Raw genomic sequence first — 25,781 nt, 5'->3', positions numbered from 1 at the left:
GACTAATATTCCTCTAATTGTCCCTGGGATGTAGAGTTAAGGAGATTTATTGCTATAAACTAATGTGTCCATGAGAATTACCAAGGACAAGAAATGATGAGGAGATTCCTGAGGTAAAATTACATTGAAACAAAGGGGAAGTAAGGCCATATTTAAAACAGACTTTTTTTGTTTTTGGCTGCTTTGGGTCTTTGTTGCGGCGCGGGCTTTCTCTAGTTGTGGTGAGCAGGAGTTACTCTTCATTGTGGTGTGCGGGCTTCTCATTGCGGTGGCTTCTCTTGTTGTGGAGCACAGGCTCTAGGTGCGGGCTTCAGTAGTTGCGGCACGTGGGCTCAGTAGTTGTGGCTCGCGGGCTCTAGAGCGCAGGCTCAGTAGTTGTGATGCACGGCCTTAGTTGCTCTGCGGCATGTGGGATCTTCCCAGACCAGGGCTCAAACCCATGCCCTCCTGCATTGGCAGGCGGATTCTTAACCACTGTGCCACCAGGGAAGTCCCCAAAACAGACATTTTTAACCAGGGTTCCATGGATAGAGTTCAGGTGGCCCATATACTTGAGTAGGAAAAAAAGTGCATTTAATTGAAATTCAGTATTTCCATTAGTAGTTTTATGACTTTGTCACCAATAGAAATCCCAAATAATTTTCTCTCATATTATTCTTGTTCCAAATATCTTAAAATAATGAGTAAAAATTGTTTATACTCATACTCCTACTTTGAAGTTATACTAGTTATTAGAAATGCCACTAGATCTTGTTATTTTCTATATTATGAAGACGCATCTACATCAGACTTTTGGATTTTATTATATTTTGATCCATGAATTTCAATGCAACTGGTTAACTTGATAATTCTATGCATGTTATTTTGTACACTTAAGAAATATTTCGAGAAGGAATTCAGAGGCTTCAACAAACTGCCAAAGTGTCCATAGCACAGAAATGTTAAGAACCCTTGGCTTAAGACAAGGGACTACACCGCAGACAGCTGCTTTGGGTGTGCTGGAGCTCACTCTGGTCCTGTAACCCAGCTCGGTGGTAATATTCTGGGAAATAATTCCACAGCCATGTAGGATGATGAGGAAACACAGGGCCCCCCAGCTAGAGCCCTGAGGGGTGGAAAGAGCCTTTTTGGGGACAGGAAAAACCTTTTCTTCACTAGATACATATGGGATCGTAGTTCCCCGACCAAGGATCAAACTTGGAATTCAGGGCCCCTGCAGTGGAAGCTCAGAGTCCTAACCACTGGACTGCCAGGGAATTTCCTGTTACTTGGTTTTTTACAACCTTGTGTAGAGTTTATCAGCATTAGTACTTTGCCTTTATGATCTGTTGGAATTATCATGAGCACCCTTTGGGCCACTGCAAAACCAAAACCAAAGTGGAGGATGTACATGTGTGTCCCTGAAGTTAACCATCTGAATCCACTCCTGTGGTGCCATCTTTCACTCAGTACGATAATCTCTAGGTCCTTCCGTGTCACTGCAAATGGCATTATTTTGTTCTTTTTTATGGCTGAGTAATATTCCATTGTATATATGCAGCATTCTTAATACTGAATGCAAGACCCTTTATAATCCAGCCCAGCTACCATTACAGCTTTATCACCAGATACCCCACACCTGGTCCCTCCCCATTTCACCCAGCTTTACTTAACGAATTGCTATTCCTCAAATATGCCGTGTGCTTCCAAGCCTTATGCTAGTCCCTCTTTCTGTTTTACTGGTAAAGCCTATTTATTTTTTTAATGCCTCCATCCATAGCATTTCATGTGCTAGTAGTGTTCTTGGGCCAAGACAAAATGAGTTGCTGCCTCATTTATGTTCCCCAATACTTTTACGAACACTTACATTACTTATCTGTTTTTATATGATCACTTGCTTACATTTCTGTCTTCCCAACTAGATTAACTTCCTCAAGGAAGTTAATAGACCCATTCTATACTTTGCTTACTTTTGTGTCTCCTAGAGGGCCCAGCTCAGTGCCTGTCATACAATTAGCACCAAGTTTCTGCTGAATTAAAGTTACATTAGAGACTAGACACTAGAAATAATGCCACTTGCAGCAACATGGACGGACCTAGAGATTGTCATACTGAGCGAAGTAAGTCAGACAGAGAAATACAAGTATCATATGATATCACTTATATGTGGAATCTAAAAAATGGTACAAATGAACCTATTTACAAAACTGAAATAGAGTCACAGATGTAGAAAACAAACTTACGGTTAACAAGGGGAAAAGTTGGGGGAGGGGTAAATTGGGAGATTGGGATTGACATATACACACTACTATATATAAAATAGATAACTAATAAGAACATACTGTATAGCACAGGGAACTCTACTCAGTGCTCTGTGATGACCTACACAGGACTAGAATCTTAAAAAGAGTGGATATATGTATATGTAAAACTGATTCACTTTGTTGTAGAGCACAACATTGCAAATCAACTATATTCCAATAAAAAATTTTTTAATTAATTTAAAATTTTTTTAATTTAAAAATGTAATAAAAAGGGGAAAAAAGAGTCTAGACACTTGTGTGCAATAGATCATTTCCATCAGCTGGCTTCTTTCAATCTATATTGTATTTTCTTCAAACCACCATTTACAACAGTTTGATTACAGAGCATAATTCACTCCACTGGATGGGGCGTTTTCACCAGTCTTGCCCATTTTTTTTCTTGCAATGTCACTGGAGTGCCTTGAGCATGCAGCCTAATTCCACACACAGAGCAGCCCTTCTGTCCTTATCAACCTCCCACAGACCGCGAAGCCCTCACTGTGCCTCTGTCCTTTGCCACAAACATGAGGTTCACGTTCCCTCTCATGGCCATTGGCCTGGAAGTTGCCATGATTGTTTTATTTGGATTATTTGTTCAGTATGAAATGGATCAGAATGTTTCCCAGCAGCCCAACAGCACCAAGTCACCTACCGTGGATGTGGACAGATACCTTGACCTGTATCCTCGTGAGTAAGCAATCTGCTTCTTATTGTACATTTTTGGGTTCTCAGAATGTGGACCCATTTTACGTTCTCAGAATGTGAGGTCTGTGAATACTGTAACCCCTAGCACTCTACATGGGAGCTCTTTACAGAATTATGTGATAGTTCTGAGTGCTAAGGTTATTATAAGTTTATGCTGGGGCATCTGGTCTCTATAGTTAATGTGTTTGGATAGAATCTGTGTTTATTAAAATATCAGAACAAAGAAGCTGAAAATGTAAATAATTGATCAATGTTTTGTGTTGCCTACATGCTGCTAAATGACCTTATTTTTCCCTTCATCACTAGTTCTGCAAGGTATAAAAATATCCCCCCCCCCCAAAAAAAAGACTCAAAGTTAACTTTGGAGGAGAAAGAGTAGAAACAAAATGGAATATTGAGAAGGAATTCATGTAAGGGCCTTAAGGTATAAGAAGGGGTATTAAGGATGATATAGGATGTATATGATGTACTCAAGGCTTTATAATATTCTGAAAGGAAGACCGTTTGTTCCTCTGAGATGAGAAGAAACGTGTGAACACCTGACATATTTTAAAAGCAGGACCCTTCCCTGGGAATGGCAACTGGAGGAAAGAACGGATATAGTTTCAAGTTTGGACAGGCAGGCTATAAAATACTTAGTATAAAAATAATAACTACCATTTACTGACTGCTTACTATGAGCCAGGCATATTCATCACCTTGTTAACCAGGGAGGGAGGTTGTGATATAATCTTGTTATATAGACTGTTTATTCAGTGAGGCACAAATAATTTTAGTATTTATTATTTATTAAGTGTTAAATTTTATTAATTTATTAAATTATTTTTGTAGCGATATTTATTATAGTTCTATAGCATATATCTAAGCTTTTTTAAGAAAATATGACATTTGTTCTCTCATTCCTACACATTTTTGAGGGAGTTTGTATAATGCGGAGTAGTCTCATGTAGAAACTGTGACCTAGAGCTGCCAAGCGACTCTGCCAAAATGCACATTCGCAAGTTAAGGGCAGAGTTAGGATCATAAGTCAGAGACTCAGGGTCCAAATCTAGTTCTTTTTACACTACATAGATATCCAAACGGGTTCTTGATTAAAGAATTTTATAATTTGCAAGCTCAAGAACACCAAAACAGAAAAGAATTCTGTTCAACTCTGTATGCTTTTGTACATTTCGTTTCTTCATCCAGTAAACATTTTTACTGTGTACCAAGCATGTGCTACAGCAAACTTACTCAAAGATAAAACAAGTAAGATGTCTTTATTGTAAGACTCCACTGTTCGGTACAAATGTAAACGAAGAGCTGCAGTATGGCATAGAAACAAAATGCCAAAAATATAAGATTAGTGTTATTCAAATAAAGTTATCTTAAGAGATTAAAAGCTTTGTAATTTGCATAATTCAAGCTGAATTCTCTCAGTTCCAGTGTCAACACTCATAGGTAAAACTTCAATTCAGAATTTGAGATAAAAGCCAAGTTGGAGAGAAGAGTTACTAAACATGGTCATTTTCTTCAATTGCCTAGCAATCATCTAACCTTTATACTCTGCTTGCAAGGAACATAGAAATTCATTCATTTTATGATGCATTAAGAAAATATCTATTTAGCTCCCAATTCTCGTCAAGCAATCTTCGAGGTCCTAGGCTCTAGGCAGTAAATAAAGCAAAGCGAACAAAACAAGCAAAGTCCACGCCCTTGCTATTACCGAAAGTGGAGTCTGGCTGCTCGCTGCTCAAAAGCCAATAAAGAAGCAAGTTTGGTGGAAAGGAAAGTTTGCTTTATTATAGATGCTGCAGCTGAGGGGGAGGGCAGACTCCTGTCCAAAGGCCGACTCCCCCCCGCCCCCCGACAATCAGGGCGCAAGAGCTTTTATAGACAGAGGGAGGGGGCTACATGCAGAAAGAGCACAGTCAGCTCTGACAGTCCTCTTGATATTGGTCATCAGTGGTACGATCAGTGTCATATTGATTGTTTTAAGTACTGTTAGTTTTCAGTTCCAGGGTTGGTTTGTTCCCATTTCGTTGAGGCCAATTCTCAGAATTGTGACAGCTTATGTCATGGCTACAGTCTGTTCATCATGTAGTTAACTTCTTCCACCTGGCCGGGGTTTCAGTGTCTATAAGGCAGCTCACAGCATGTGGCTCAGGATATTATCTATAGCCCATGAGGAGGAACTAAAGGTCCTTGACTTTGGTTAATGACTAAACTATTATTATTTAGTCTTTTTGGACTGCTATTCTTTGCTTCTGCATTTTCTCACTTCTATTAAACTTATTCTTTGGCTACAGTTTTTCCACAAAAGGCAGGTGGAGAACATGGATTGGGCGAGGACCATAGGGTCCTGCTCTATTTCATTATAAAGTTTACATTCCAATGAGGAAACCCAGACCATACACACACACACACACACACACACACACACACACACACACATATATATATGAATAGATATATATTCAATATGTATATATATATTCATATTCACATATGTACTGTGCTGGGAGGGGAAAAGCATTTACACATATATACATATATGTACATGTGTATATATATGCATATACATATGCATCTCTGTGTATAATACAAGCAAATATATACATGTATATATTTGCTTGTATGTTATACATATACACAGCACACAGCCATACACTAACACACACACACTCACATGGTAATAAAATGCCACAGCAATAAACAAAGCAATATTTAAAAAATAGATGTACCTGGACAAGGGGGATATCCTTTCAGCCTTTCTCAACCAGGGTTATGTGAATGAATTAAGTCTTACTAGCCCAAGGCATCCACTGCATACAATTAATTAACTTCTCTTCTGTGCTTCTACAGTGGTACCAATCCTGTACCATCTTTGAGAGAACTAGAAAATAGTTACTTAAATCATTATCTTGTTCCATGGTTTAAGTGAGAAATCTGATTGAGAAAGGCAGTTAATGTAGAGTCTGGATAGGTCTTTTTGATACGAAGTGACATTAAACAGAACTAAAAGAGGCAAGAGAATAAGCTATATGGAAACGGAACAAGGACATTTTATATGGAAGAAACAGCAAGCGCAAAGGCACTGGGGTATTTAGTATATGCAGTGAGCAAGCAGGGAAAACAAACTCAGAAGTGTGAGGGTTTGGGTGCTACAGAGCCTTGTAGACTGTTGTAAGCAAACTGTTTTTATTCTGAGTTGATAAACAATTGGAGGACTTTGACAGGAGGAGTATGATATGATTTAAGTTTTAAAAACATTCTTCTGGATGTTACGTAGAAAAGAGTTTGTAGGGGATAAAGGGAACAACTAGAAAGTCATATTACAAGAACCATCTAGTAATCCTGAAGAGATATGAAAGTAGGCTGGACCAAGGTCATAATGGAGGAAGTTCCGAGAAACGGTCAAATTCTGGCTATAACTTGAAAGTATCGCTAAAAGGATTTTCTGTTATATCAGCTGTATCAAACATGAAAACAAGAGAGGGATCAAAAAATGATATCTAGGGCAGGATTCTTTTTCACTTCTTTAAGGGAAACATCAAATCACAGTTGCCAATAATAATAATGATTAACAATCAACAGCCAACACAGACACACACAAACCACAACATCTTCCTCACTATAAGGGCAGTGAAGCCAGGACATAGGCAGGGGGCAGGATAAGGAAAGAAGAATTTAAGCAATAGAGGTCCCTGGGGGCCCAGAAGAAGGGCATTACACAGAACACAAAGTGAAATTTTACATGGAAGGCAGTCTTCACTCATTCAAAATGCTCCCCGTAACTCAAGTCTATACACAATTAAAAGTTCTCTCTTCTGTAAGGTGGCTCCCAAGATCTAAAATTCTGGTTAGTACTACTCTTCCAGTTCAGCTATGTTATCACTGGTTAAAATATTTTGTAGAACAGCCCTAGAAACCACACAATTATACTAATTATACCTATATATTTTTTCCTACATTTCAAACAATTGATGTACATCAAACTTATGCAACAGCATAAGTCACTGGAGAGAAGATTATTAAATATTCACTCACTAAGAAGCAAAGTTCAAGTCAGGTCAACAAATATTTGGGGGCACCTACCCAGCACCATGGACGGTGCCAAGTTCAGGGGTTCAAGCACAGAAGAGGCTCATTTCCTGCCTAAGAAGTTCACAGGGACTTTCACCAGTTCTCAGTTGCAGTGTGGTGAAAGCTATGAATTTTTCACAAATAAATAAAGTAGGACCTTAATTTATATTTAAAATAAATTCAATTGGATATAATTTTATTCATCTCTCTCCTCTCTTGCATTCCTCACTATGCAATGCAGAGAAAGGGGTGATATCACACAATCCTGGCATCTGCTCCCATCCCAGGGCACAACTACGGAAGTGGGCAACACACCTGAATATCACATTGCATGTCATGATGGACCTCAGAGAAACTCATTTGAGGAACTAGATACACTCCATGGTTTTTGGCCTTCATGGCACCCAGCAAAGTGTTGGCCAGTTTGTTGAGGCAAATAATTTGATAAAGGAATGACGTTTGGCTGTGACTGTCAACTAATCCTTGCTAACACATAGCAAGACTAGAGAAAAGTAAAGTTTAAGGAGAAGGCTCCTTGAAGGCTGTTAACATGTTACTAGAGATTCTACAAACACAAGGTCTTTAATGCCTACAGGACATTAAAACCACATCAATGAACTTTATGTCCTCTGTTAAACATAAGAATCCATTAGTCTTTTTTTTTTTTTTTTTTTTTTTTTTCAGTACGCGGGCCTCTCACTGCTGTGGCCTCTCCTGTTGCGGAGCACAGGCTCCAGACGCTCAGGCTCAGCGGCCATGGCTCACGGGCCCAGCCGCTCCGCGGCATGTGGGATCCTCCCGGACCGGGGCACGAACCCGTGTCCCCTGTATCGGCAGGCGGACAATCAACCACTGTGCCACCAGGGAAGCCCCCATTAGTCTATCTTGAACTTTGAATGGATCCCATGTGTGATCTTGTTACACTGATCATTTGAAAAATACTGATTCACAGTTATGCAGATACTCCAAATGTTGACATATTTCATTATATAATATCAAAAAAGGATACTTGTTAATATCACCAACAATCTCACCAGAAACCCCAAGAAGTTTCAGAAAGCTGACAAGCTTGTAGTGGCAGACATAAATTTTCTGAAATTCTAATTTTTAATTTACTTCTAATTTTTTAATTTACTTCTTATTTAACTAAGTATAGTTGATTCACAATGTTGTGTTAGTTTCTGGTGGAATTCTAAGGTTTTTTTTTAAACTCAAAATGTATTACTGGCAACAAATACTGTGAGTTCTTTTCACTGAAATCACATCACTTCGTTCATTTTTCAGAAAAAGTTAATACCCATTTGAAAAACCATAGTTTATATCAATCTTTTTTCCAAAAAAAAAAAAATGGAGTTCTGTGGAAAAGTTGCTCACTCAGCTCATAACTCAAACAATAACAAGCGTGCTTTTTCTTTTCTGAGACGACCATCATGTTTCAGTAGTGCTTTACATGTAAAGACATGTATGAGAGGGTCAATAGTTACAATTAATAATTTTTACTGATTCATCAAGGAATCTGTAAGTAAAACTGGCTTTTTTTTTTCATGAAGAATACCAGACTACTAATTCAGTTTGGTACCACTGCTTTCCTTCATGCTAAAGTACATGTAGTTTTCTATACCATTGTTTTTCATCATCTGCGGAAATATCAACACAGTGAAAAAGTCAAATAACACCCTGAATTAGAATTATCATAAAAATAATTTTAACCTCAGATTCCCTGAAAGTGTTTCCAAGATGCCCAAGATGTCTGCAGATCACACTTGAAGAATTACTGAAGATATAGGTAAACTGGCAACGAATGTACACAGCACTAGAAATTATTTTATGAATTTCAATACCAGCAACAGATTAGTACGATGATTTATTTTTAAAATCCCAATTTAAGAATATGCTCCTATTTTATTCAGATATCATTCAGTTCATTTATTTATTTATTTATTTTGGCTGCACCACACGGCTTGCAGGATCTTAGTTCCCTGACCAGGGATTGAACCCAGGCCAGGGCAGTGAAAGCACCGAGTTCTAACCACTGGACCACCAGGGAATTCCTCATTCAGTTCATTTATTACAAAAGATTCAGCAAATCTAGATATACGTGACAGGCAAAAGGTTACAAAAAGTGCAGGGTAAATGATTCCTAGGAAATTGTTTGCTGCGATCCTAAGTGATACAATGCTTGAATTAACATGCTGTGTTTTATAATCTAACAATAAGATACCAGCCTCCTGTATGCTGCCTTTGAGTTGACTCATTTTGTTTACTTAAAAGGACTGGAAGCAATGAGCACAAATAGAACCCATATCTTGCCTTCTAACTACCATTTTCCACTCAGAGGCTCATTCCAGGTCAGGGCAAAGAAAGCTCAAGGTAAGCCAAGTGTATAAAGACTAATGGGGGCATGCCAAGAGAACACAAGATCCTACTTGAAAGAGCACCAGCTAGCCAAATTGGGGATAAATAGAGCATTAAAAATAATAATGGTATGATGGTAATAGATTATAACACACTGAAACAAAGAGAAATTGATGATAAACGGGCACAGACAAGCACATAAACAAATGAAATAAAACCAGAGGGACGTGCAAAATCTTACAGCTGTGCCCGGTGACACTGTGCAGAGCATCTGGTTCTTGAGGGTCATCTAGAAGTATGTCAGGTAAAGAAGTGTTGGGTATAGGGGAATTCCCTGGCAGTCCAGTTGTTAGGACTCAGCACTCTCACTGCCAGGGCCCCGGGTTCAATCCCTGGTCAGGGAAGTAAGATCCCACAAGCCATGTGGCATGGCCAAAAAAGAAAAAGTGTTGGAGGTGGGATGGGGCGGACATTCTAGGCAGCACCCGTATACAGGAAATAGAGGAGAAAGAAGGTTCTGTTTCATTTTTCTGTTGGTTGGTGGTGGGAGAGGGAGAGTTGGAATCATCAGTTGCATTTCAAAGATATTGAGTTATCAGGGCTTAAAAGATACCCTAGTCCAAGATAAATGTGAAGTAAAATATAGAACAAAAATACCAGACGTTGCCAAGTTTACTTTAGAGGCTAAAGTTGCCTGCTATTGACGGAGACAGACAAATACAATAAGATATCACTTACACGTGGAATCTAAAAAATAATACAAATGAATCTATATACAAAACAGATACAGACTCACAGACATAGAAAACAAACTTATGGTTACCAAAGGGGAAAGGGAACAGCGATGGACAAATTAGGAGTATGGGATTAACAGATATAAACTACTATACATAAAGTAAATAAGCAAGAAGGATTTACTATATAGCACAGGGAATGTTATCCAATATCTTGTAATAGCCTATAATGGAACATAATCTGGAAAAAAAAAAAGGCAAATCACTATGCCTTATACTGAAAGTAACACAGTATTGTAAATCAACTATACTTCAATTTTAAAAAATTGCCTGCTACTGAGAATATCTGATTTAGACAAGTCTTGGAAGTCCTTAAAACCTGTCAGAAGACTTCACAAAAGTTCCAATCACTAAAGAAATCCCTTTTTCCTTCTATGAAGAGGATACTTAATTCCTTTAAAGGCAGAGTCTTGCACCATAAAACTAAACTCATGACCCTCTCCTTTGTCCCCACCCTCAAAAAAAAATTCCTAGTGCAGGATGAAAGACAATACATAATCCTGTTTATAAACCTTTTTATCCATACCTTTTATACAGAATCATTATTTGTCAAGAGCCTTCTCAACTTTGTAAGCTCTCTTAGATGAGGTTCTTAAAGCCCCCTTGTGGCGAAAAGCAGTAACAAGAATTAGATTTGGGGGAGGGGTGGGAAACAGTGGAGCACTGTTAATACAAGAAATTCCTCCCTCTATATAACGTCTGGTTTTCCAACAAAGGAAGAGGGGGATAGAATCTGAATAATTATTACTCCCAGTGTGAGACATTAAAAAATGAGTTAAAACAATTTTTAAATTAGTTGGTTACTGCACACTTTAAAATCAGCTGATGACAGGAGGAAAAAGAGTTTTCTAAACAAGAACGTTTAGAAAAACAACTTGGCGTAATAAAAAAAAAACAGTGAAGACAGTAAGCCTGGGTTCTTATTTTTATTTTAGTTTTGTGATTATAAACAACTCACCTAACTTCTCTGGATCTTAGAGTCCTGACCTAAAAACAAAATAAAATAAATGAAACAACTTATAGAGCTAGGAGAGACTTTGGGCTTCATCTAATCCAAACTGTTCTTTAAAGAGGAGAAAACTGAGTTGCAGAAAGGTCTAGGAAAATCATAAACAGTAAGTCACGCATACTCTCTGAGCTCCACTCCAACTTAGTCTATGATCTAAATCAAATGTTTATATAAAAAATTTAAATGGTGGTAAAACAATCTGTAAAAATAGATAAATGCATGTGGTCACCTATATTTCCAAAATCAAACAGGTTGATGTTAGTTGACAGTTGCCCATTGGCAGGTCAGGTAAAATCCCAATTCTGAAGTTCTCTGGGAAGATATGAGATGAGGGTGGGCATCCAGAATGCGGGTGTAAGTCAGATTATTGCCAATAGGCATTATCTCACTAGGAAAAAAAAAAAGACTGCAGCATTCTCCTCTCTGAGACCTCCCTCAAAGCTGCTAATGAGAGGGAATCTTCAGAAATCTTTTTCCTTTTTCACCCTCCTCAGACTGACTGTCTTGGGAGGTTGCACCAACAAATAAAATGACCAAAAGGCTCACTGCATGGATGGAGTCGAAAGAATGATGACACTGTGTGTACCTGATCAGCAGGTTTGGTCTGGTTTTCTCATTCTCTTACGTTTGCAGCACTCATATATAAGTGAGACTAGCTTCTAGACCACCAAAGGAACCTCGTAATTCAGTCTATGATGCCAACTTCTGTCTGTCCTGGTATTTGTCATAGAGTAAGATGGTAGGGTAAGTCCCCACGGCTCCGACCAGCCCTTTTCAAATACTGGGAATCTTTGGAAAGACAGCCTCTTCATCCACTTCCGGGTTTGTGATCACTGCCACAGATTAGTTGATCGGATTTAATCTGAAATGTTTGAAAAAAATGTAGTATGCAAGCTGTGTTGGGGAGAGAGTCAGGACAGTTCTACAGAGACGAGGGGAGCCCAAAGGGAAGGTGCTACAGACTCTAAGAGCGACATTAGCCTGAAAGAAGGTTATTGGGGAGTGTCTTATGATCAACACCTGCAGCAGAAGTGTTTGGGCAGAGAGAGAAGCCTCAGCTGACCCCACCAGAAACTCTGAGACTGGGATTGTCTAGCTTCAGGTGGCCCTCTCCCGAGGCAAGGGGATGCACATGTCAACCAGTCATTGGGCTCAGGCTCCCCGAGGGAAGGCCTGTGACCTGTATAAGACAAGAGTGTTTCCCAGAGGGAAGGGAGAGCTGTCACCTTGCAGTACTCCCTACAGCCCCAGGAAATGTGAAATATAGCTTTTGCAGTATTGCAGATGAGAACACTGAAGCTCCCAGAGAATAAGTGACTTGCCCAAGGTCTCACAGTCACGTGATACAATTGGGGGATATCAGCCTACATCTCCAGAACCAAGTCAAGTATTTGTTCCTCAAGAGGATACAGCCTTCCTTCCGTCGGCTTAGAAAGTGTTAATGAAGACATTATCCCATATGACTTGAATAATGATCTAGTAAGATTTCCAGGGCTGGTCCTATTATACACATTTGATAGATAAAGACAGCAGCTCATTCATTTAGTCAATGTTGCCTCTTTTCCTATATGCACGCTTTTATGACAGATTCAGGGGAGCAAAGGATGAGTATGCCCTAATCCCTTCAATCAGGAAACTCACAATCTAGTGCAGGCAATGGACACCTCACCAAATAACTATTACAGTGTGATACGTGCTAAATAAATGGTAATGCAATGTGACAAATGCTCAAGCTGAGGTTTGGAAAAGACAAGAGGAAATATTAATTTTCCCTGGTAATATTGGGAAAGTCTGCAAGAGCGGGTGATACTTGCACTATGTTTTGCAAAGTTTTCCTCAGGTGGAAAGTAATGGAAAACTCTTCAGGGAGAGGATGAAAGACACACTGGTATGATAGTGCATAGTCTTCCAAGAAAAGGCTCAGACACTGAATAATTTGCCCAAGGTCTCCTGGCTGCTAAGTAACCAAGCTGTCACTTGAACCCAGCCTTTGGCAGCCCAGTTAACATTCCCTTTGTAGTGTTTTCTGAAAAGAATGTAGCACTTAGTAAATGGAATATGCTATGATGTAACACTTTCTCAGTGGTCCCCTTATGCAGATTTTTTTTCCTCTGCTCTTTTGCAGTCTTCCAAGATGTGCATGTTATGGTATTTGCTGGGATTGGCTTCCTCATGACCTTCTTGCGAAAATATGGCTTCAGTAGTATGGGCATCAACCTACTCATTGCTGCTCTGGGCCTCCAGTGGGGCACTATTGCACAGGGGATCCTGCAGAGCCATGGAGAGAAATTCCACATTGAAATCAAAAAGTGAGCACCCCTTATTTTCCAACCATTGTGTTTTCAGAGCAATTGTTTCTCTGCTTAGTCTCTTGACAGCCAGCCTCTGAACTAGCTTGCAAATTGTTTCCTTTCCATGATAGAAGATCGTTGAGATCCAAGGATCTAAATCAATGCCTTGCTCAACTGAGCTGGACCATACATTCATGTCTATATCCACTATGATTTGACCTTAAGGGTATGAGAAATCTCCTTCCATAAAATTATTATTCCTTCCTTATTAAGGTAATAATAATAATAATTATTCCTTTACCTTATTAAAGTAAAACCCTAAATGAGGTAAAGAACAGGTAGGTTAAAGGAAATGTGAGAGCAACTAAAGATGGTATGTTAATTGGAGGTGGGGGTGGGCAAGGACGTGGGAGAGGATAAAAGTAGGCCTGGGAGAAGCACCTGATGGGGACAGGTGGGGAGAGGGCCCTTGAACTCTGGACAGGGTGATGCTATAGTTCATTACAACTCATATATGTGGGGTGTGCATTATTCTTCAATGTCTTCTTTCTTCTTCCCTCAGCATGATAAATGCAGACTTCAGTACAGCCGCAGTTCTGATTTCTTTTGGAGTTGTCCTGGGAAAAACAAGTCCAATGCAAATGCTGACCATGACAATTTTAGAAATTGCTGTCTTTGCTGTCAATGAATATCTGGTTGTCGAGGTATTTGGGGTAAGTGTTCTAGTGATACTTACCTAGCTTTGAACACCACAACACATGTATTGGATGCCCACTATATTCAGGGACAAACCTTGGTGACAGTGATACCATAGCAAATAGTACTCATAGTCATCATTTGAGTGCCTACTGTAAACCGGGAGTTTTATAAACATTATTTAATTGCAGTATCACCACAACAGTGTAAAGTAGGTATTATGATGTTACTATTTATACACAATAAAACTGATGATCACAGATGCTAAATGACTTACTTGCCTGAATCTGGATTCAAATCCAGAATTTTCTAGCTCTACAACTCTTTTTATTAAAATACATTTTCTATCAATGATCAATTCCTATTTATATTTCAACTACTCATTGAATAGCTCTTTCAAAGCCTTTTATTAAAGCTTAGATGAAATTTCTTCTCCTCCGTGAAAATCTCATTGATTCTCCCAAGGAAAATAAATAGAATATTTCTGGGCACTCTCCAGTATTTTATTTATGCCTCTATTGAACATATAATTCAATAGCAAATACTTTTGGTAACTTTCTAGGTGTCATGTGTTGGTGATTCAGTGACAAACAAATAGTTAAGGTCTCTGTCTTCATAGGGTTTACAATCTAGTGGGGGAGACAGACATCCAACAAATGATCATACATTCAACCATCTACCTATAGAATCACGCACACATACACAAAAATATTACTATAAATTGCAACACGTGCTTTGAAAAAATAAATAGAGCGGCTCTGAAGGAGTATACCTAAAAGATCTAACTTAGACTGTGGAATCAAGGAAGAATTGTCCGAGGAAGTGACAGCTAAGCTGGACCTGAAAGGTATATAGGAGTTTATCAAGCATGAAAATGTAAATAAATTAATAAATTTGTATCATTTTCCTACTTTAATAAGTACAGAGCAATGCCTTGGGTTTGGCACACTGAACTTTCCATCTAGAGACAAGAAATGTAGAAAACTGGATCAAATCCATTGTGTCCTGAAGAGGGACCTAAAATGCGCTTCTTCAAGTGAATCTTGGACCTCAGCTCATTTTTTTTCTTTTTTTTTTTTCTTTTTTTTTTTGTGGCGGCACTGAGCAGCATGTGGGATCTTAGTTCCCAGACCAGGGATCGAACCCGTGCCCCCTGCAGTGGAAGCACAGAGTCTTAACCACTGGACTGCCAGGGAAGTCCCTCAGCTGGTTTTCATATCATCATTGCAGGGTGAAGCTTCTTGAACCTTCAAGTCTTTGAGTTACAATGAAGTGAGCTTTTACTGCAATGTCAAGTGAATGCAAAAATCATGTTTGTTTTGTGTCAAGTGCAATGCATAATATTTCACTGAGAATCTCCCTAACCTGGAAAAGTAACCTAAAATGTATTGAGTGCCCACTAAGGACCTAACAGTTGAAAAATATGGTCCCAGCTCAATCTTACCACAAACTGTATTAGCTGGGTAACATTTCCCCATTTTACAGAACTGGAGATTCAAAGAAGTAGAGTAATTTGACTAAAGTCACATCAGAGAAGTACCTGACCTAGGACTGAAAGTCAGTTCTGTGTGGCTCCAATGCTTGCACTTCTTTGTTTTTCCTGATCCTGTTTTATTCCCTTTCTCTGACACATTTTTTCTCTTTCTTGATCTCTTTTTCTTTAACCCATGAAGCAGTTCTTTCATTGACCTCCCTCCTATAGTGAGTTTCACCTCTATTTACATGAATGTTTTGCCACCCTCAGGCCTCTGATGTTGGAGCATCAATGACCATCCATGCCTTTGGGGCCTACTTTGGTTTGGCTGTAGCAGGCATCTTGTATCGATCAAGCCTGAAAGAAGGGCATCGCAATGAAGAGTCTGTGTACCACTCGGACTTGTTTGCAATGATTGGTGAGTTGGGATGAACTTGCCTGATTTTTGTCTATTTGGTCAGATGCAAGGGAATACCCCTATTTTCTCCTAACTCTTAGATAACAAAGCATAAAAGTAAAGACATCTTGTCAGTGCCCAAGGCAAATGGCTTCCCCTGGACTGCCTTCCATATTCAGAACTAATACCCCTTTTTGTGATTTACTACAGGGACTCTTTTTTTATGGGTATTTTGGCCCAGCTTTAATTCGGCCATCGCTGATGCTGGAAAGAACCAGTACATGGCCATCGTAAACACATACTTCTCTCTTGCCGCCAGCGTGGTTACAGCCTATGCATGCTCCAGCCTTCTTGACAGCCGAGGCAAGCTCCATATGGTAAGTGCCATGTTAACCCCCATGGAACTTTCGCTAAGCAACCCTGATGGCTGCTCTTATGACTAGTTCACTTCTGCATCACTGCTGAGCTGCCCAAACAAATCACAACACTGCAGACCTTGGAGAATAATCTGAAAATAACATTCCTTTATTCTTCAAATGTGTACTCTGGCAAATCTAGTAGGGAATATAATTATGCAAAAATGAAAGATCTGAAGCATATTTCTTTAATGATAGAGCTAACTGTCCCCAAGTTCTTAGAAAATCTTTCTTAGAAACAGGAATTTCTACAAGAGTAAAAAAAGAGAGTGGGGGAATGCAAGTTGACTTTCTAACAGCAGATATTTCTCTCAAAGAAATAACAACTAAATGTAATGTGGGATCCTGAATAGGATTCTGGAAAAGAAAAGGGATATCAGTGGGGATACTGGTGAAATTCAAAAAGGTATTTAATAATATTACACCAATGCTAATTTCCTAGTTCTACAGTGATGTAAGACGTTAACATTGGGGAAAACTGGGTGTGGTATATATGGAAACCTTCTGCAATATTTTTGTAACTGCTACATGTCTAAAGTTATTTCAAAATCAAACTTTTTTTATATCTCCCCCAAAATAGTCTTTTGAGTTTCTTGACTAAGAGCTTAAAGAAATATCAGTGAAGGAATAATCCTCAGATCAGCCACTCTTCCTTTCTGAGCTGAGGGAGAAAAAAGATATTGTACCAAAATATTACTTTCTTTTTTAAAATTTTTAAAAATTAATTTATTTATCTTGGCTGCGTTGGGTCTTCGTTGCTGCGTGCGGGCTTTCTCTAGTTGCCTCGAGCGGGGGCTACTCTTCATTGCAGTGCACAGACTTCTCATTGCAGTGGCTTCTCTTGTTGCAGAGCATGGGCTCGAGGCGTTTCACTAGTCGTAGCACACGGGCTCAGTAGTTGGGCTCGCAGGCTCTAGAGCACAGGCTCAGTAGTTGTGGCGCACGGGCTTAGTTGCTCCACGGCATGTGGGATCTTCCCAGATCAGGGCTTGAACCCGTGTCCCCTGCATTGGCAGGTGGATTCTTAACCACTGCACCACCAGGGAAGTCCCACTAAAATATTTCTAAGCATAGCTAAGGACATGTATTTCTGTTCTCTACAAATTGTTTCATGAGAAAAAACTGAAAACAATAAAAAGAAGCAATCGTACATGTACAGCTCAGTGGTTCTCTTTCAAAAGCACTGATAACCTGTCTTCCTCTGGCAGAACAATCAGAATATGATTTTTCTGAGGAATTCTGGTAAATGGAAACTGGTTACTCTTTCCTCCACCCTCAAATGTTCTCAGAAGAGTGACACTTGCAAAAGCTGTTGTCTTTGATGTGTAATGTGTACATTTCAATGTCTCTAAATCCCCTCTTTGATTATGGGAATATCATGGACTCTGCAAAAGCACACAGTGGCCACAGGCTTCTTTCAGTTCACGGTAACCACAAATGCATTCCAAAGCTGCATAAAGAGGCAGAACACTGCCAGAATAACTGCTGTATATTCCCACCCTCCTACTACAACTTCTTTTGATTTCCTCACATCCCTCTCCACACTGGTCTTACTAACCTGATCTCTCATGCATGACCAAAGAACCCTACAGCAAGGATACCAAGTGTCAACTGCTGGGAAGAAACGCCTTCTGAAATTACAAAGGACCTTCTTCTTAAAAAGGAATCCTGGGACTTCCCTGGTGGCACAGTGGTTAAGATGCCATGATCCCAGTGCAGGGGGCCTGGGTTTGATCCCTGGTCAGAGAACTAGATCCCACATGCATGCCGCAACTAAGAGTTCACATGCCACAATTAAGGAGCCCTTGAGTCGCAACTAAGGAGACTGCCTGCCGCAAGTAAGGCTGAGCGCAATCAAATAAATAAATAAAAATTTTAAAAATAAATAAAAAGTCCATTCCCCAAAAATATTAAAAATAAAAGAACGAATCCATAACCCTCCCAACTGAAGAATGTGTGGTGTATGGAATCCACTGAACCCATGATTGCTACAGTCCTTCTGAACTCCTCCTCCTTCCTCTCACCTCACTCACATTTCTGTGCCCTACACAGGTTCACATTCAGAATGCAACCCTTGCTGGAGGAGTGGCTATGGGCACTACTGCAGACATGGCAAATACCCCACACTATGCTATGATCATTGGGAGCATTGCAGGAGTGGTCTCCGTGTTTGGGTTCAAGTTTCTGACTGTAAGTATTAACAAGACACTCTGAGTCAAACTTTGGATCTGCCCCATCTTCTTCTCGCATCCCACCAGCAGAGAAAAGCTACGAAAAGTCCTTTCCTAAGCACCTCTCCTTGGGTCATTCAACATGTCAGTGTTCCAGTGGTTTCTACTCTTTCTTGCTTTCTTTTGTTTATATCAGTTACTTATAACAGTATGAACTGAACATACTTGTATTGCTTTCCTCAGGGCAGTTCCATTAAAGGTTTTGTGGTTGTTGATGTTTGTTTTGTATAATTAAGGACTCTGAGCCCTATTCATGGGATTTAGGATACCATCAGTAGGTAAGAATGAGTAGGAGTTAAAGTCACTCACCTTCAAATCTATCTACCTAAGACTGAAATGAGCAGTTTTGCCACCAGTGTATTCAGATTCTTTGATGTAAGCAGGTGTCAGATAAAGATGGGGAACTGGCCTGCAGATAAAAATTTTCCTGCATGGTCATTGACTTCAGTCACACAGCTCTCTATAGCTAACAAAATAATAAAGCTTCCTCTTTTTACAATTTTAGCCATTTTTCACTACTAAACTGAGGATCCACGATACGTGTGGGGTCCATAACCTACACGGCTTACCTGGTGTGATAGGAGGCCTCGCCAGCATTGTGTTCATAGCCTTGGAGACAGCTGACACGTGAGTGAAAGAATGGGTTTTCCTGTTCCCCAAGGTCAAGTGCTGTTTTCTCTTATTCTTAGAGAAACCCAGTGATGAGAGAGCTTTTTCTTTAGCAGTCCAGACCACAGTTCGTAAGTACTGTTCTTATTGAAGCCAAAGAGACACAACCAAGATAAAAGAATTGTATTGGAAGATGTTTCTTAACCAGCATTATTAATGTTTTTTTTTGTTTAATTAACGTGTTTATTTAAATTTCTCTATCATAGGCAACTGTTTCATTGCAGATAGGACAATTTGATCATCACATTCAGATTACAGTAGGCTTACTCTTTTACTTGGTCCTACCAAAATCAAGCATATGGAGCATATATGATGAACTGGCAACCTTTGCATCCAATCCACACAAAGAAGGATGAGTTAGCATAATGTGGAGAGCATTTGGATCTGGGGAATCAGAAAGACTGGCATATGGTTCCAACTTTGCTACCTAGTTAAGTGGCTTTTGACAAGTCACTCAGCATTTCTGGTTCTAAGTTTTCTCATCTGTAAAATGAGAGACTTGTACTATTTATTCTCTGAAATCCCTTCTAGGCTCTAACAGACTTAGATTCTTCCCCAAGTGGCCAGAGAAAGAACAGCCATCAGTCAAATTTAGGAGAATGGAAGTGATGCCATAAGCCATCAGTTGTAATTTTATGCAACAAGATTGGAACAATTTGATATGAATGTCATCCATGCAAAACAGCTAGGAAAATTGTAGAGTTCAGATCACTCAGGGAGTAAGGAAGGAGGAATCAAAATGCTCAATTTTTGATTGAAAACATGAGGAAAAGGTGAATGTGTTTGATGATGTCTCAACAAGTCCACTGGCTGGAGTTATATAATATGAAAAGAAAGTGTTTCTCTTCCATTTTAGCAGATTAAAATATTACCATGTTAAGACCAGTAATGATAAATATTTGAAAAACTTGCTTCATCATATTTTCTACTGAATAGACAATTTGCTTCCTCTTCATGTGTATAGGTGACCCATTTCTTCTGTTGTTTTATTATTTTTTTTTTTTTACTACTTTTGTAAATTTGGAGGACAACCCCAGAAATATCACATCTTCTTTTAGTTCTTTCCAGGACCCAACAGAGTGTTGAGACCAAACACTGATGTATTTTAATGCAAATCAAGCATGACAAAAGTTTGAGATAAATAGTTCAACTCCTAAGTATTATAGTGTGTAAACGTTCTGCACACACACTTAAGAGGTGTCTCAGGATTAGAAATAGAGGAATTCTTGAGCATCATGCCTGGATCAGTTCCATAGATGCGATAAAACTTGTCTGTCTGGCCCTCAAAGGCTGGGTCTTGCTGGGTGGCCAGATTTGGGGTAGGTTTCATGGTTAAGAGTCCAATCCTTGGGTATACAGGTTTAGCAACTTCTTAATTTACTCAGGAGGCGTTGAGAGGGGCAAGCTTTGGAAGGCCCATTCACATGTGTGGGTAAAATTCACACATATTTCACACAGCAGATAAAATACATTTGTACAAGAGCCAAATCTATTTACTCACATGTGTCTATTCAGAATATTACAATGCAAATCGGGTTTCTTGGTAAGCATAGAACAAGGAGAAGTTAATATACTTAAGGGACATTTTTTCAAGTTATGGCAGCTTTACTCTAACAGTGCTGTTAATTTTGTCTAACTCTGTGTTTTCCAAGCCTATTTTATCATGGAATAACTTTCATCAAAAACATCTTTTAATACCTTGTAAAAGATCTTGGCAGATTCTGGTAAAATTAACAGGCAGCTTACAAAAGAAGAAAATCAGATGAGTTAAACACATATTAAATATTCAACCTTGCTAGTAATCAAAGAAATGCAAATTAAAACAAATTATCCATTTTTCAGTTATCAAATTGATAAAGATTTAATAAATTATAATATTGAATGGTGGCTAAAGTGGAAACATGGGGATATAAATTATACAAGGTCCTATTTGGAAAAGCCCTTAAGAAGAATATAAACCTTTACTGATAATCCCATTTCTAGATAGGTTTTATTTTAGGGAAATTATTGGACAAGTCCATAAGCATATTCCTAAGAGGATATATTCTCACAGCATATTTAAAAATATGAAACATCAGAAGCAACCTAAATACCCAACCTATAGAACTATAATTACAGTATATCTGTACAGTGTAATACTCTAGTAATTAAAATTATGATCCAGATCTACATTTACTGACATGAAAAAACATTAAGATTTAATGGGAAAATCAGTATCATGACATGATTGCATTTTTATAAAAATACTTGCTTATATTTTACATGTTTATACTGATAAGATTGGAGGGAAATTAAACTTTTTCCCTTCTTAATTAGTGGTTTTGAAATTTTTACAATGATCATATATTACTCGTACAAATTTTTCTTTAGTAGAAAAAAAATAATAAACCCTTCAGATAAAGAGAAAAAAAGGAATCTGAGTTAAGTACATTCTTCTCCCTGAAGGATGAGGAAGAAACCACACATTCTCCTAGTTCAATGGTTTGCTTTCCTGCAATAACTCAACTATTTGTTAATTGCCTGTTAAGAGTGAGGCACTGTGCTAAGGAGATTCCCACACTCCTAGTTCATTTGACACCCTTATGCATTTCTATAGCTTTTTATCACATTCTTCTATTCCCCAAATTATAAGGAATTTTTCACTCATTAAATTTTAAGGTAACTACTTCTAAGATATAGATGCACTTTAATATTTTCAGTGAGTTGTCCCTACAATACCTGGTAAAATTAGCTTTTCTGATTTTTTATTTCATCACAATTGTTTCTGGGGGGATGAAGTAAGGAGAGACGGCTGCTCACATTTGTTTTGTATATTGCTCCATCCTCAGTGCCTAGAAGGGAAGCTGGCACAAAGCAAGTACCCAATAAGTAGCTGTTGAATGAATCAGAACCTCGTACCACATTTTTAGAAAATACTAAACCCTCTAAGGAAGATCTCTTTTTTTTTTAAAGTCTTTATTGGAGTATAATTCTTTTACATTGTTGTGTTAGTTTCTGCTATATAACAAAGTGAATCAGCTATATGTATACATATATCCCCATATTCCCTCCCTCTTGCGTCTCCCTCCCACCCTACCTATCCCACTCCTCTAGGTGGTCACAAAGCACCGAGCCGATCTCCCTGTGCTATGGGGCTGCTTCCCACTAGCTATCTATTTTACATTTGCTAGTGTATATATGTCCATGCCACTCTCTCACTTCATCCCAGCTCACCCTTCTCCCTCCCCATGTCCTCAAGTCCATTCTCTACAGCCACTATGGAGAACAATACGGAGGTTCCTTAAAAAACTAAAAATAGAACTATCATATGACCCAGCAATCCCACTACTGGACATATACCCTGAGAAAACCATAATTCAAAAAGAGTCATGTACTGCAATGCTCATTGCAGCACTATTTACAATTGCCAGGACATGGAAGCAACCTAAGTGTCCATTGGCAGATGGATGGATAAAGAAGATGTGGCACATATGTACAATGGAATATTACTCAGCCATAAAAAGAAACGAAATTGAGTTATTCGTAGTGAGGTGGATGGACCTAGAGTCTGTCATACAGAGTGAAGTAAGTCAGAAAGAGAAAAACAAATACCGTGTGCTAACACATATATATTGAATCTGAGGAAGATCTTTTCATCATTCCTGAAGAAAAAGGTAGTTCCTGTTTAAGTGCTTATAAGAATTTGTGAACGTTGATCAAGAGTTTCAAAGAAAATAAATATATGAGATAAAAGAAAACTTGTAACAAATGTTTGTTTGCTGGTATGTAATGATGCACTCTGGCCTGGAAGGGGCAGGCATGCATGCCCTCAGGAGATGAGCTTTGTTTGCTGGCTTGGAAAAACAATGGAATTTTTTTGGCCTCCTAGGTCTGCCATGGCCATGCAGGCAGCTGCGCTAGGTTCTTCCATCGGAACAGCACTTGTTGGAGGGCTAGTCACAGGTGAGCATAAAAAGTAAACATATGTTTATATCTCATGCTCTCAGCATAATAGATGATAATAAATATTGGTAAATTTAAAGTTTTTCTAAACTTCTGACAGTAATCATGTAAGCTCAAGGGGATGACTTTACAACAGTATTTTAATTACTTTGCAAGTTGATTTTCCTCTTCAGCATCATAACATGACTTATTTTCTCCCCACTTTCACAGGTTTGATTCTAAAGATACCTATCTGGGGACAACCAGCTGACCAGGACTGCTATGATGATTCTGTTTATTGGGAGGTACTATATAGTGTTCTAAGGACGTACATGATGACTACACTAGGGAAAGTTTTGCTCACCTCATGTCTAGATGTCTGTGTGGCACCCCCATGATGAAATTGGTTGAACTCCCTATTTATAGAGAGAAATTGAGAAAATGTGCCCAGAAAGATAAAATCAGAAGCTATGATATTTTCCAAAGCAGAAACTAGATGAAGAAAAGACAGACTTTAGTTGGCAAGTGCCCTTGCACTCCTCCGAGGGCAATAAAAAAGCTCCTCATAAAACTGTAAGAATCCTGGGCAGTGGTGTGAGATTTTACCCCACATATAAAAGTTGACGAAACAGGTGGAGCACCAAGGTTGAAGAATTTCAGTGAGTACACAAGAGGTTCTAGGACTAACAAAACAACAGCTTCTTTCCATCCTGCAGTTTCTACCTCTTTATTTCATTGACATTTTCTCCCAAATTATTTCCTGCAAAGCTTAAGACTGATAGATATTTGGATGTGTTCCATGGGATTTCCAAAGAGAACAGGTTTGGGAAAGCGAATGTAGTCAGGGTGGGCGGGATAAATATTTTTGTTTTATTATTCTTTCCCAACTCAAACAATTTTTATTTCCAGTTTTTTCTAAGCTTGAATAATAATTACAGAAAATCTTTGTTGTGATACTAACCTCTGACAAGCCCAGTGAAAGAAACTATCAAAAGTGCCCTAATCTTTTCTTTTTTTTAAGGTCCCTAGGAGGACAGAACTGGACGTGTTCAGTCATTTCCATGAACATGGCAACCGCAACCAGTTAGAACCTGAAGCCTAAAAACCATTCCTGTGCCTCCGCCTCTTTGCCCATTGCCTAGACTTGAAATAAGATGGCAGCATCCAGTGAGAATATGGACCAGAATGGACAGATCCTGAGCCCCAAATGTCCAGTGTGAAAATGTTTTAACATAATCTGGTGCTGTCTCTTGGCATCAATGATCGTTTGATTGAAGAAATGTGACATACAACAGATGGTCAAATGGATTCTATTCAGGACTCCCAGATTACTCTTGCCAGTGGGTAGGTACAGGGTGAACATTCCATGTATTTTCTTGTATCTTTTTTTTTTCCACATAGAGGAAAATTTACAAAGAAACCAACATTTTCTAATCATGTCTTAATGTACGTACTATGTCTTCAATCCCAAAGATTATAAAACCGAAGCCAATGAAACAATAATTTATGTAAGAAATCTATATAAGAAATAAGAAAGAAACGTACGTATGTAAAGCAGTAATATGATTGTTTTTTGACTGAGCTCTCTTGATTCTAAAAATGGTCTAGTTAGTAATGTTATGTCTTTGTTTTGTTGGCTAAAAAAAAATGCACAACCTAAAAGTTGAGAATCGTGTTCTATTTGGTAGACTTTCTGAGGACATAAGCCCGGGAGACAGCCTCTCAGAGAGTTCTGACGGACTGCTTGGAAGAGGTAAGGGAGGAACCAGGATATACAGGAGTGTTGCAACAAAGACCAAGTAGTCAGAACATCAAAAGATTACTGTTAATTAAAAACAACCAGACATCTCAAGTTAATGAATTTGGCACTTTTCTATGTATGGGAAGATGCAAGAGTCTGGGCTGCGCACCTCAGCTATCTGGGGCCAGTAGCCTGTGGGCATCCTGCTGTTTGCATCCTGAGCTCCTTCAGGGTTCACCCTCAAGAAAGGAGGTAGTGGCTAATGGCTGCAACATCCTTTGTTTACTGATATGGCAGGCAACATGTTTCATTCACAGTTTGAATATTCTTATGCTTAACTTCCTTTGCATGTTTACTATTTGCAATAAGAGCTCAAATGCTATCTGACCAATGTCTGTTTTGTACAAAATTTCAGTGGATTAAATCTTATTATACAATAAAGCATTTGTCTTTTTTCTTTGGTGGTTAGAATTCATTTTAGTAACAAACACACACATTACACACACATACACACACATTCCTCATACTTAGTCCATACTCAGTTCAAATAAGTTGTTACTATGTATTCACTACCAAAAAAATCAAGTTAATGTCTCATGTTATAGGGTACGTTTTGAAGAACTCAGTTTTAGAAAAAGGTAACTGACATAGTCATATAAAACCATTTCTAGGGAAATAACATAAAATTTTTTTCTCTCTGTTAACGCTGAAGATTTTTCTTCTATCTCTGGAGTC

General features: G+C 38.7%; 1 protein-coding gene across 2 annotated transcripts; it reads left to right on the top strand.

Moving 5' to 3' along the window:
• The first annotated feature begins 2,784 nt into the window (after positions 1 to 2,784).
• Positions 2,785 to 25,529, top strand: RHAG (Rh associated glycoprotein). Of its 2 annotated transcripts, none has more exons than XM_032649022.1 (10): positions 2,785 to 2,969; positions 13,336 to 13,519; positions 14,064 to 14,214; positions 15,942 to 16,089; positions 16,279 to 16,445; positions 18,537 to 18,674; positions 19,221 to 19,342; positions 23,253 to 23,326; positions 23,537 to 23,610; positions 24,335 to 25,529. In XM_032649022.1, exons 1-10 carry the CDS (start codon positions 2,807 to 2,809, stop codon positions 24,368 to 24,370), a joined length of 1,257 nt encoding a protein of 418 aa, XP_032504913.1. In that variant the 5' UTR covers positions 2,785 to 2,806; the 3' UTR covers positions 24,371 to 25,529. The 2 variants fall into 2 exon arrangements, with proteins under 2 accessions (XP_032504913.1, XP_032504912.1); XM_032649021.1 differs by having other exon boundaries at positions 24,327 to 25,529.
• Positions 25,530 to 25,781: the final 252 nt, after the last annotated feature.

This window comes from Phocoena sinus, chromosome 11 (assembly GCF_008692025.1).
Source record: "Phocoena sinus isolate mPhoSin1 chromosome 11, mPhoSin1.pri, whole genome shotgun sequence".
Taxonomy (NCBI): Eukaryota; Metazoa; Chordata; class Mammalia; order Artiodactyla; family Phocoenidae; genus Phocoena; species Phocoena sinus.
This window is presented reverse-complemented; position numbering and strand designations above follow the sequence as displayed.

Bases quoted from the DNA above. Each gene is read 5' to 3' on its own strand.
- RHAG (XM_032649021.1), top strand. From the start codon at position 2,807: ATGAGGTTCACGTTCCCTCTCATGGCCATTGGCCTGGAAGTTGCCATG. The intron at 16,446-18,536 runs GTAAGTGCCATG...TGCCCTACACAG, and splicing joins GCCGAGGCAAGCTCCATATG to GTTCACATTCAGAATGCAAC. The intron at 18,675-19,220 runs GTAAGTATTAAC...TTACAATTTTAG, and splicing joins TTGGGTTCAAGTTTCTGACT to CCATTTTTCACTACTAAACT.